Source organism: Meleagris gallopavo, chromosome Z, assembly GCF_905368555.1.
Source record: "Meleagris gallopavo chromosome Z, MGAL_WU_HG_1.1, whole genome shotgun sequence".
Lineage (NCBI taxonomy): Eukaryota > Metazoa > Chordata > Aves > Galliformes > Phasianidae > Meleagris > Meleagris gallopavo.
Window position 1 is genome coordinate 66019441 of NC_139435.1, and position 13735 is coordinate 66033175.

The 13735-nt window shown below is 35.5% G+C and overlaps 1 protein-coding gene across 1 annotated transcript in view; it reads left to right on the forward strand.

Moving 5' to 3' along the window:
• Nucleotides 1-13735, forward strand: part of SHOC1 (shortage in chiasmata 1) — a 48163-nt gene that overhangs the window by 14065 nt on the left and 20363 nt on the right. The window contains exons 9-15 of the mRNA XM_085213854.1: nucleotides 2230-2359; nucleotides 3232-3326; nucleotides 3998-4240; nucleotides 6080-6532; nucleotides 8975-9100; nucleotides 11553-11729; nucleotides 13206-13313. Of these exons, the coding sequence (XP_085069980.1) occupies nucleotides 2230-2359; nucleotides 3232-3326; nucleotides 3998-4240; nucleotides 6080-6532; nucleotides 8975-9100; nucleotides 11553-11729; nucleotides 13206-13313 (1332 nt within the window). The remainder of the gene's footprint in view (nucleotides 1-2229; nucleotides 2360-3231; nucleotides 3327-3997; nucleotides 4241-6079; nucleotides 6533-8974; nucleotides 9101-11552; nucleotides 11730-13205; nucleotides 13314-13735) is intronic.

Consider the following 13735-nt stretch of genomic DNA (forward strand, 5'->3'; position numbering starts at 1 on the left):
GACATTGAGCTGTAGTGGAATTTTGATGGGAGCAATCATACCTTCTCAAAGTGTCTGGTGTATGTTCAGTTTGCCTTAAGCTTTGTGTTTTCCCCTGAAGAGAAAGTTAAACCTAATTTCCCTCTGGAGATTATTGCCTCACAAGATTAACTTTAATCTGAATCCACTAAACTAGCTGCCTGCTCTTTACTTGAAATACTTATGATAAGCAGGAGGAGTTGAAGTACAGTTTGTTTGAGAAATTTGGGACTCTTATGTATACAAGTTGGCTATGGCCTTACCTAGGATCTTGTCCATTCTTCCAATACAGATGAGTAGGCAAGACATCTTGAATTATTTTTTAAAAGAAAGTGACATCATTAATCTCTGTTGTGAATTTTCTGGCTGAGATCTGCTATTGAACTGAATAAGATTCAGTCACTAGGGCACAGACAGCTTACATATCTTTCTTTTATTTTTTTCTTTCTTCTAAAGATGTTCACAGATCTGTAGGCTTGACATCTGCAAACCCAACTATGTTACTAAGACACGGTTTCTAATGGAAGTTCCTATATCGAATCGAATTTCAACAGGGAACCTTAGTATTCTCCATCTCTTTCTTAATTTTGCTGTGTGTGAGTTAACAGAAGCACAACATATTTGCTGAGACTCCAAGAAGAATCAGTCTGAAAATAATGGCATTTTTAATCAACATTCGTTGTTTACCAACCTTTCCTGCTAGCTATGGGGGTTATTTTTTGATAAAGGAGAGTCAAGAGAAGCCACTCAGGTTTTTATGTAATTAGGAAGTGAATAATTCTCTAAGTGGAGGCAATGTTTAGCTACTGTAGTGGGTCAAAATGTTCCAGTCTCAAGGACAGAATAATTAGATGTGAATGAATATGAACAACATTACTAAAGGAGAAATAATTGTTCTTTATTCCGGAATTTTGCGGTCCTGAGATAAGCTCTGATCTTGTCCAAAAAAAATCATGAAATTTGTTTCTTGACATGAAAAACATATTAGGGAATCTGAAGTTCACAGCTGAAGTTCACTGAGCATTTTTTAGTTCTAAGTGAGAAAGAAATTTTACTATTTGGAAATGTGCTCTTTTCTTTTGTACAATTTTAATTTCTTGTTTTTCCACATATACGGTTTATTCTCTGGCTTCCTAACACTCTCCTGTATCCTTCCTGCCCTAAAATCTGCTTGTTAGTTTGGACAAGGAGCAGCTGCAAGCAGCTGGGCAGGTGTCTGAGCTTACTGAGTGCCAGTTGGCCTAACAATGTGCTTATGGTGATTGCAGCTGCTTACAGCCTGTTAAAATGAATAGGGAATTTGTTACAAATGTTTTTCCTTATGGAGGCACTAATTTAATTCTAATTTTTCTGGCTGTTAGTTTTCTGAGAACATGGAAGAACTGTTTATTTGTTTTTTGTGACCTCTGCTTTCTCGTCAAACTTAACTTTCAAGACTATTGGAAGAGTACTGGAGAGATGAACACCAGGCCAATCATATAGACTTGCAGTTTTTATGGAATTATACCAAAAACCCACCAAGTTGCAAATTCTGCATAAGATTTTAATGGAAAGAAATAATCCATTAAAATATTCACATTTAATGTGATTAGCAAAAAAAGGTTGTGAAAAATGACTGACATGTAATAGTAACAAGCATGTTTGTCCATATACTTTAATACAACTTTAAAACTGTGATTCACTTCAGTGTTCACACCTATAAATTGAAACGAGAACTAACTCTATTTGGGAATATAATTCCATCTTTATAAGTCTGAACTTTGTTCCTGAATTTTCCAGTTCTATACAGTTGCACGAGCACTGTTAAAGTCTCCACAAAAATTGTCTCATCTCTCTAATCCGAATAGTTTCATTTATGTATGAACTAAGAAAGCCAACAGTGGTCATCAGCTAATATCAGACCTAACTCATAATACGTGGTGATTTAATTCTAAGCATAACTTTACATGGGAGAATAGGTAGCGTGAATTACGTTACAGAATGAATAAGGAAATGTAATCTCTTTTATCTCCAAACTGTCTGGGAATTAAATATGAAGCCTATTTGTTTTTTATTGCTGAAGTGGTGGATTATCCCATTAAGACATCAGGAATGTTAGTGAAGAACATCATCATTATAAAATTTGTAAGTTTTTATGCTTCATTCACATGAAGCCTTGTGAACTGTATTAGATTTTTGTTTGGGTGGGGTGGGGTTTTATACATTTTCTAGCCCATCACATCTCATATCTGAAAGATGAAATGGAAGTACCTTTAACTCCTTCATGCAAACAACAAAGATCACAGGTGAATTTTCTCTGCGTAGGACTTCAAGAAGAACTTAATCCTCTTTTTGGTAACAGGTAATGAACACTTTATAGTAATAAATTATGTCATAAATACTCTAAATCATAAATACTTAAAATTAGTGGAAAAATTGCTTTGGTGTGTTTGTGAATTGGTGATGACTGAGACAGTTATACGTATAATCTCATGGTATAAAAGAAACCACAGTTTCTATTGTAAGTGAAAAAGGTTTACAATGTGAAACAAAAAGGTTTGCAATGTGAATAATCTCTATGTGTGGCCTTTTTTAACAGAGCTTGAAAAAAGAAACCACAGTTTCTATTGTAAACCAGAAAGTCTCCTGGGAGACTTGATAGACTGAAAAATCCATTCTCATTTTTTGAATAGGCAACAGTAAATATGTATATAATAGCATGTATATATATCAAATATATACATTTACCACGTATCACCTACCAGAAGAGATTCCTGGAGAAAGTAAGAAAGTGTTTTCTGTGGTGTGGGGGTACACAGCAGTGGAATTCGAGCCTTTTCATACTGACATAGAATCAGGATGGCTTCATCCTTTCCTTTTTATTCTGCTGGAAGACTAGCATTTTTTGTTTTGCTGTCTCTTCTGCATATGCAGAAAGGCTTTAAATACCTTTTTTGGAAGAGAACACAATCTAGAGAGAATTCTCATGCAGCACCAATTTGCTTCAGGAAAAAGACTTGATATCTTCTCTCACATCTTCCTTCTTACAGTGATGTTGCATGAAATTATGTCCTATATGCACAAGAAAATATTTTTAATGAATGATTGTATGAACATGAAATTTGAAGAGATGGTGTATCTTTAGAAGTAATTTTGAATAAATCAACCAGTTTTAAAATTCAACAGATGATACTGTTAAACTTCACACTTCTAAGTCTTCTTTTATATTCTTAGTATTTTGATTGCAGAGCCCTCTAGGGAATACTTAGACTCTTTGGTATGGCATTCAGAGAAGTACTGGGATAATGTGAGCTCTCTTTTACTTGTCGGTAAGGAAATACTGAACTTCTAACTGATTTTGAACACTTCTACATACATGGAGAAAATGAGGTGGAAAAAATAAAGTTGTAATACAGAGCATGTCTTTTGAGCCACTGAGGCTGACCCTGTTAATGTAACTCTCTGGTTTGGATAACCTGACTTTTTAAAGTAAGCATAAATAATATCAGTACGGCAACAAAGAATTTAGTATGTCATGTATTCTTCTGTGGAGATAATTTGAATGAAGAGTTTCACTTCATTACAAAATGTTCTGTTCAGTACTACTAACTGTATTCAAGAAGTGAGGTAATCTGAGCATAAAACTAAAATCTATTGAAGTAATTCTATTTTGGATGCTATTTTACCTAAAGTAATGTTTATCAGGCAGTAGGAAAAGTACTGAAAATGGAAAATAATTTTTTAACTTGACAAGAGCTGAATTCATGTTAAGAAAAAACAACAACAACAACAAAAAGCTGCAGGTGATTTCTGACAGCACCAGAATACTCATTACTGCTTTGCTTTTAAGTCTCATAATGGGCACTGGCTTACAAACAAAAATAAAACCAAGGGAAACGCGTACTACACGGGTCATGAGTACTTGGTATTTCCAAAATGACATTCTGCTTATTTTCGTTTCTAAATTATTGATATTATATGTTGATTTCTGTTTTTATAGAGTATCAAAGTTTTAAACTTGAATATCGGCGCCATTCTCTCACAGAACTAAAGAAAATGCTCTCAGTTGATGTAGAAACACCAGTGCTTATTTCACTAGAGGAGGACTGGTGGCTTCATGTGGGATTATATCTGGTCTGTGTTGGTCCTTTGGAGCAGTTTAACAGGGATTCCAGTAATACAAACAGTTTGCTTTCTACAGAAGTAGAAACATTCACACAATTTTCTATACATCAATTAGAAAGTAAGTATCTTCTTCAAAATAAATCAGTGGTAAAAGGCAAAGATAGATACAGAGAAAGTGAAAGAAAGGGATGATTATTATGTTTCCAACAAGGACAGAAATGGAAGATTTTTTGTTTTCAACAAGTTTTGTAACACTGTGAAGCAGAAACACTGCTGTAGTTAAGACGTACTTTCAGAAACTTAAAACATCTTGCAGTAACAAAAATGTTTAAATACACAGTTATATTTTCTAAAAGTATGCAGATGAAATGTCAACCATAGTTCTTTTAAATTAAGTGGTTTCATACATCGCAGCCCATTGCTTGAACAAGTGTACTCTTTGCTGGGTTCAAAACAGATACTGGAGTGTGCTCAGAGAATGGAGGGGCCTGGAGCACAAGTCTTTGAGGTGTGGCTGAGGGAGCTCGGGTTGTTCAGTCAGGAGAAGAGGATGCTCAGGAGTGACTTTATTGCACTCTACAACTTGTTGAAAGGAGGTTGTAGCAAGGTGGGAGTTGACTTTTGCTCCTGGATGACAGTGATAGTCAGTGATAGATTGGATGAGTAGTAATAGTCTCAAGTTGCACCAGTGAAGGTACAGCTTGGATATTAGGAAAAATTTCTTCTCTGAAAGAGTGTTGAGATATTGGAACAGACTGCCCAGGGAAGTAGTAGTGTCACCATCACTGGAGGTACTCAAGGAATTTGTAGACATAGCACTTAAGGACATAGTTTAGTGGGCATTTTGGTGATGGGGTAGTGGTTGGACTAGGTGATCTTAGAGATCTTTTCCATTAAGATAATTATTCCATGATTTCACAAGGAAGAATTCCTTTGGAAATAGTAGTTTTGGTTTAGAATATTTTGATTATTTTTTTTTTCTTTTTTGTCATCAACAAGTCTGTGGATGACACCAAGCTGTGTGGTGTGGTTGACACACCTGAGACTTGGCATGCCATTCACAGAGGCCTAGACAGGCATGAGCAATGGACCCAGGTGAACCCCAGGTTCAACATATCCAAGTGCAAAGTCTTGCACCTCAGTCATGCAACCCTCACTAGTATAAGCTGTGAAACACTAGGATAGAGAACAGTCCTACTAAAAAGAAGTTAGAGGTACTGGTAAATGGCAGGCTGGACATGAGCCAGCAGTGTGCCTTCTTCACTGCCCAGGCCGTCTGTATCCTGTACCCTACATTAGAAGAGGCATGGCCAGCAGGGTGAAGGAGGTAATCTTGCTCCCCTGCTCTGCACTGTAGTGACCTCACCTGGAGTACTGCATCCAAATGGGGAGTCCTCAGTACAAGAGAGACCTGGACCTGATAGAGCGTGTCCACAGTAGGGATACAGAAATGATCCGAGGGATGGAACACCTCTCCTCTGAGGACAGGCTGAGAGAGCTGGAGTTGTTCAGCCTGGAGAAGAGTAGGCTTCAGGGAGACCTGATAGTGGCCTTTGAGTACCTAAAGAGCAGCTATGAGAAAGGAGACAGACACTTGAGTAGGGTCTGTTGTGATAGAGTAAGGGGAAATGGCTTCAAACTAAAAGAGATTTAGATTGGATGTAAGGGATTTTCCCAATCAAATGTGTTGTTATCCCACTTCTTAGAAACCTAACAGCAGGAGGCATCACTTTTGAAAACTTAACAAAAACAGTAGCATGGCCTTCTGATTCTCAGAATTGAACATTTTGACTGAGGAGTAATCAGTACAAATTTTCTAAAATCAAATTCTAGCAATCTGGGAAGACAGAAAGAAGAAATTCAAAAATGCTTTCAATCCAAAGTAATTTACTTCAACTAGGAGCAATTAAAAAAAAAAATCTGCATTATAGCAGAGAAATCAAATTTTATTTTTTAGGATGGCCTGAAGAAAAGAATTCCATGACAGATCAAGAATTGCTTTCTAGTGAAAGACATCAGACAGATGAAGTAACTGATCTTTGCATGTCACCTCAGACCAAGATGCAGCACTTTGGCCTACCTATAAATGCTGCATCTTCTCTCAAAATAGACAAAACAAATATATCTCTGGAAAATGTTACTGGAGGAAATATACAAAAGAGAAAGATAGAAGAACCTGTTTATTCCTTAAATCGAGAAGAGAAGACAGACATTTCACTTGTGTCTGTCAGTTGTAAAGATATGCCCTTTAAACAACACAACTCTTCTGAGGGTCAAAAGCTCACATCGTTCACACTTGATTCAAAATGGGACAATGATGATTCTGATCTGAACAACTTTATAATGCTAAGATGTAAACACACAATCACTCAAAGACAGGAAAAAAATGGTGTAGATCATCCTGGGAAAGGTATGTGAATCATTTTATTCTGCTGTTATTCCATTTGCAGTACTGTTTTCTAATGCCAGTTACCATGGATGCTGGTATTTCATGTTTGTAGAATTATGGGGGGAAAATCTCAGCTCAGTGGTAAAATTTTTAAAATCTTTAGTTAAATTTTCATCTAAGATTCTTGACTTCATTGGTTCTTTAGATTTCTTTGGGTTGGTTTGTTTGTTTGTTTTCAGTTTTGTTGGAGGTTTTTTGTTTTGGTTTGTTTTTTATTGTTGTTGTTGTTGCTGGTTGGTTGGTTGGTTTTTATTATAATATATATGAGTTTATTCCTGTGCTGAAGAGTGACTTTAAATTGTACTTACTCCAGAAGATTTGAATATCAGGCAGCACTTATTTACTGTGTAAGTGCTAGAGCCCTGGCACAGGCTGCCCAGATGCTGTGGAGTTTCTGCCTGAAGATTCCTGTAGTGGTCTGGATGTGGTCCTAGGCATCCTGCTCTGGGCCTTCCTGCTGGGACAGGTGTTAGAACAGGCAAATGCAGAGATTTCTGCATATCTCAGCCATACTGGGATTCTCTTTTTTTTCTGTATGTCCTGAGTAAGTTCCTTGGAGAAATCAGTTACTTTTATTTTTGCCTTTGTAGAGTTAGCATAGCCTAGACAATCAGCAAGAGATAAAGTTCTCTCAAAAGAACTGCTGGAACTGTTCTTGTTTCTATAAGCCACAGAAAATAATGAGACAGTACAGGTGTCAGAGAAAACAAGAAGTTATTGTCAGCTTTGTTCTCACAGTGCTTATGAGAGAAGCTCAGGCTATAGAGTGAGCACTGCAGGACTGAAAAAAGAGGAAAAAGAATAGGAGGAAGTCCTTATCTGTTTTAAAAAATAAAGAAGTGGGGTAGTTTGTGAGGCAGTGACATATTTCCAAGCTCATTTTCATGACGATCATACAAAAAAAATATTTTTTTTTCATTTTTTGGACTTGTGTACCAGAGTTTTTGACACCAACTTTTTATTGTGTTTCAGTTAAGTCTTACCATTGAAAAAATGTTAAATAAAAATTTTAAGCAGTAATTCTTGTGGAATTGAATTAGGATGTTTGTTTAACTACAAGTTATTTTTAATCTTATAGGGCAAATTAATTCAGGGTGAAATTCATTTTTTGCAGTTTCTGGTAAACATCTCACCCCCTGCCCCCCACCCCCCCAAAAAAACAAACAAACAAACAAACAAAAAACACTGAACTTTCATGGCCTTATTTAGAAGCAATCTTACTTTTAAAACTACTAGAGCAAGTTATCAGAAGTGTAGCTTTATGCTACCATCTAGTGAATTCTGACTACAACTGCATCTCCTGGGAAGACAAATAAAAATGTTTTGAAAGACGAGCAGTCAATTCTACACTTTTAAGCAGGGAGTAGTAAGCTTGTGAAAGTTTAGGTTAATGAAACTGTAGAAAGATATGTGCTAGCAGGTAGACCCCAGTGTAACAGATCTGTTATGTCTGATGTAAAAGCAATGCATAAAAATATATAGTTATTAATGTGGATGTAAATGTATATGTTTTTGTAATAATTAAAGCCTTATTAAAAGTCATTCTAAATTTAGCTTAATAAATACTTGCACTATTCATAGGGTTATTCCACCTTTGTTTTTCTTGTTTAGCTTACTTTTTAAAGATTCCACTTTGCATAATACTTAGTTTAGAAAATATACAAGAGAAAATAAGTAAAACCAATTTGTTGATTCAATTTAACTCACATTTGGCTCTTTAAAACAAGGAGGCTTTTAAACTTAATTTGAAGTTTAGGGTTTTTTAATTATATTTTCATTTCTCTTTGATCAGTTTGTTTTTTGAGTTGACTGAAGTTTTTAACTGAAAATAATTGGCAGTGTGTAGGAGACAACCAATCAGAACCCATTTCTGAAATAAGAGATAGCACTGACAAAGGAAGCTTTGTGAACAGAAGTGCATGGAGATCATGCATCAGCATCTATAAAGAGCAAAGCAAAAACAAAAAATTTAAATACTAGTAACTTGCAATAGATAGCTGTAAGATAGGAAGAAATTGTTATCTTATGTAAGTGATTGTTCAAAGAAAATTTTTCTTCTGCCATTTGCTGTTTCCATGTTCTTTCTGGTTTGCTTTTATTATCTAATCCTTTCTACTCATACTTGCTCATTATCTAGCATCTCCACTCACAATGGCTGAGAACTTGTTAGCACCTCAATTCCTAGGAAGTGTAGCCTGAGACTGCCACATCTTGGTGTGTCTCAACGCTTTTTTCGGTAGTAAATGAGATGTTTGTGAAAAGAAAACATCGTATATATCATACAAGCTACTTAATTTGAAAAGCTTTTTGCATGTAAAGTCATTTACAAAACAATTTTCTTAACCATTGAGAGGATTTTGTTACATTTGTATAAAAATTTTTATCCCTGATTCAATGACCCAGTGCTACAGCCTGAAGAACTACATTTACCTGATCACAAAGAAGACAGTTCTGTTTGTGAGCCTGCAAGAACAGAGAAAAAAGAGCAAGAGAATTACAGCAGTGTCATAGTCAAAATTCAAGCATCAGGTATACTGATTTCTAATATACTTTATAGCACTACAGATGCATAGCATTGCAGCATATTATCATTTTTTATTAAAAAATTCCAGTTGGATAAATATGGAAATGATTAAGCTTGCTATCATCCTTGTGATTGATGACATGCGAAAGAGATGGGCATTTGTGTACGTTGGTGTGAGCACAGTCTATGTAATTACGACTTAAGACAAAGACAAATCCCATGCAAACAAAAAAATACAGGTTTTTAGTTATGTCTGACCCCTCAGCTGAAATGAAATCTCTTCAGATTAATCAGTATTCTCAAATTACAAATGTGAATTTTTCCATAAAGTAAATGAGAGAATGGGAGGCAGGATGGATTAGCTGTGAAAATGTCTTTAATAAAATACAGTTCAACAAAGTAGCTGTGCTACATCCACACAATAGCAGTTTGCCCTGAGTTTATCTAGTACATAACTGAGCCTTATTCAGTGAACTCCTGCTCTTTATTTTTTTAAGAGCATGAAAACTACATGCACTGAGAACTACATTTTTGCCGTACAGTAGGAGTTGTAGATAGGAGCCATTCCTGGTAGATAAATATTAAAAGGATATTTATCCAAGATATTTTACAGCCTCAAAGTAAACACATTCAAAGCATGTCCAACTCCATCACAGTCCTTGAAATGGAGAGTGTTTCATTGTGCTTCAACAAACCCAAGTGCAGGATGCTGCACCTGGATTGGGGCAATTCTAAACAATGTCACAAATTTGGGGATTAAAGGATTGAGATCAGCCCTGCAAAGAAGGATTTGTGGGTAATGGTGGATGAAAAATTGGACATGAGCTGGTAGTGTGCATATGCAGTCCAGAAACCCTATGCTACACCAGACTGTGTCAAAAGAAGCATGACCAGCAGATTGAGGGAAGTAAATGTCCTCCTCTGCTCTTGTGAAGCCCTACCTACAGTACTGCATCTAACTCTGAAGCTCCCAGTACAAGAAGGACATGGTAAGAGCAAATTTGGAAGGGATCACAAAATGAGCAGAGACCTGAAGTCTTTCTCCTATGAAGGAAGACCGAAAGTGCTGAGTTTTTTCTGTCTGGAGAAGAGAGGGCTCAGAGGAGACCTCATTATGGCCTTCCAGTGTTTAAAGGGTGCTTATAAGGAAGAAACACATTTACAAGCACATGCAGTGATAGAACAAGGGATAAGAATTCTAAACTGTAAATCTAAATCTTGATTTAGATTAAATATTTAAAGGAAATTCCTTACTCAGAGAGTGATGAAGCTGTGGATGCCCTGTGCCTGGAGGCATTCAAGGACAGGTTGAGTGGGGCCCTGAGCAGCCTAGTCGAGTGAGTGGCAGCCCTGTTCATAGCACGCAGATGGAATCCTTCCAACCCAATCCATTCTGTGATGGCCTTGCATACGATGGAAAGGAATCATTCTCAAAAATAAGCTATAGCCAAAATAGATGTTAGAAAGATTCACTTACACTTTTTTTTTTTTTTTTTTTTTTTTTTAACAGTGAAACAATGAAGATAGATGACTAGAATTATACTTTAAGAATAAAATGATACATCAGTGCAGGAATATCTGTATTAAATTATACAATGAGCATCCAAAATTCTGTAGTATCTGGCCTGTTTTCACACATAATGAAAAATTGGACTTCATAGTACTTTTTAGTATGTTTAGTGAGTTCTTAATTGCTAGGAAATAATGCTCTGATCAAATAAAGGTCGGTCATCAGCTAGCTTAATTACATGATTTGTATAGGTCAGCTGAAAATACTTTGAAAAGTAATTCAAATTCTTGGAAGACTCACTAAGTTCTCATCTTCTTAACAAGATCAACTCAACTATTACGATGAACATATTGAAATAATAGGTATTAAAGAATTTCACTATCTTTCCTGTGAAAAAGTTCATTCCTTTGAGCTCAGTCAGCAATTATCAGCTCCATCAAGGATTCTAATTGCAAAAATGTGGTTATGACTTACAAGAAATTGTAGAACAGCCACATAGAAGCTATTAAGGACTATTAGTATAAAAATATGAAAGCATTAAGAGCTTGGTTTCTTTGGCTTCACTAGGCAAAGACATCAGAAGTTGAATACCAGGTAAGGAGAAATGCTGTTTAAATTGAAGTTATCATAACAAATGAAATTAAATCAGCTAAGTCTAAGCTTAGAGTACAGAGTAGAAGAAAATAATTAAACAATGGAGTAATAGTTCAATCTTAGTGGGAGTCATAAAATCCTACCTATCTATCATGTATTTTGGTCGCTTTATGAGATGGATGAAATAATGCAGTTGCCTGTTGTGAGGAGTAGCTTAATTCTATGACCCAGCAGCCTCTTTAGTGAACACTTGTTTTTCTGTTAAAGTTAGAGCTTTGTGTTTGGTAGGTGTTCTGAATATTATAGTCTGGTACATGAAGCCAAACTTTACCATTGTGTTTTCTTTTATTCAGAAAGCCAGTGCCAGTCATACTGTCTGCTGAAGGGAGCAGCTACTTCTGTTTTAAAAGATTTGACTCATCTGGGTGTACTTGCTTCTGTAAGTTGGAGCTTTGACAGCATTAAGTTTGATCACACAAGATTTTTCCTAAAACAACAGAAGAAGGTGATATGTGATCATTTTAAAGAAGGTATGTTTTTTAAAAGTCTGTGTTCTCTCTGCGGTACTAATATAGGTTTATTTGGTGACACACAGCTCAAGGTTGCTGTTAAGTAACAAAGTTTCAGCAGTTCGTCTTGTATGATTTTATTTCTAAAATATTTCCTACTTTCCTAGCCTTATATTTATTAACTTGAACATTGTAACACAAAAAGTATTCTAATTGAATTTCATTTTAAAATATTTTAGATATGATTAAAGAATGTTGCTTCTATATCAAACGGTCATTTGTTTCATTTTAGATATTTTAATGTGAAAAGCTGTCTGTATGTGTTTGTTGTTTCTTTTGGTAGCTTGGTAGCTTTTTTTTTTTCACATCTGCATGACTACAGGGAAAATAAAAGAATAATGCTAAGCCTATTCTAGAAATTAGAAGGAAAAAAAGATCTTATTGATTTCATTTCTTTCTAACTTCATTTCTGGTATGTGCAAAGAACCAGGAGAAAAAAAAAAAGAAAAAACAAAAAAAAAAACCAGAAAAATCTGTAACAACCAAGGAAGATCTTTATGCTACAGATACAAGAGGGACAGCACACTTCACAGCAAAATAAGGACTGAGAAAGATATAGAAAGCTTTTGAATATTCTGCTTTTTTTGTTTTGTTTTGTTTTGTTCTGGGGGGGGTGGTTGTTTGTTTTTGTTTTTTACTTCTTTTACTGGTTATAACTGTAGAATAATACAGCAAGCAGTCTACTGCCTGTCTAGTCTGCATACTATGTCACAAGCTCTGTGACAAACTTCAAGTGTTCAAACTTTATTGCTTTCTGGGCTTAATGTATCTTTCTCAGAATAAAAGCAATGACAATGAAATTGCAAATGAACAAGAAGATAAATAAAAATTATTTTAGTGGTCTCTGCAAGATGACAGCCTGTGATTTATAGGATTACCATATTAAAGTATAATCAGCAGAGTTCTCTTAATTTGAGGGAATTTCAAAAAGAAAAGCAATCAGCTTCACCAGTATATGAGGGAGAAACTGAAATCTATACCCATGTCAGTGAATTGCAGAAAGGAAGACGTTTCTGAGAAGAGTATACAAAAGCGTGCTGTTGATTTGTCAGATGAGGCAATAATATGAAGGATCAAAAGATAGGAAATTTATATGTTTCTGTGTCTGTTTGAAAATTGTCTTACTAAAACCAATAAGGCAGTGTGAATTTAATGTCAGACTTAAGGAACTGTTATCCCATCCTCCAGCAAATACCGTCTATGCCTACAAAGCTTTCAGAAATGCTTTCTCATGTGATGCTTGCTGTGGATGAGATAACATGAAAAAGTTAGACTATATCAAAGACTTTTGTTTCTTGAACAGCTTTTCAAGTTTGTACTTATTTAACTGTTTTAAGGAAAATTTTGAGATGTTGAGTTCTTTTAAATTGCTTGCATATGTATTGTGTAATTTCTGAAATGTTATACCGATAACACCTGTGTCTTCTTTTTGTAAAGGTAAATTAGATGAGAAAGAGATCATGCTGTTCAGGCATGCTGCTCTGGTGCATCTACTGGTGACATGTCGAGACCTTCTGTTAACATGTGGCTTGGACACAGCACTAGGTCTGTTTTTGATAGTGAACAATGATACCTAGAATCTTCATGCTTTTTTGTGTTTGTTCTACAGTCTTCCATGTCTGTAAACTGTGTAAGCGGGCAACCAGTAAACTCCAGCGTAGTTTCCATGTCATTTTCTTATCCCTTTGCTTGCTTGTTTTGTTACATTATTAGATATGAATGACTGTACTTTGGTGCTACATGTGCTCAGTTCCTGAATAATGTTCCATTGTTTGTGTCATTAGGTGGATATGAGCATCTACATACATAATGTGTTTACTTCTTTCCAAACAACAAGTTTTAATTCGAATATCTGTGTTAAAGTTGAGGAACATGCAAAAGTGCCAGGTTCTTTCTCGTATACAATTCACATTCTGAAATGAAACAATTTCCACTTAAATAGTCTTAGGTTCATTGAAAATGAAGTA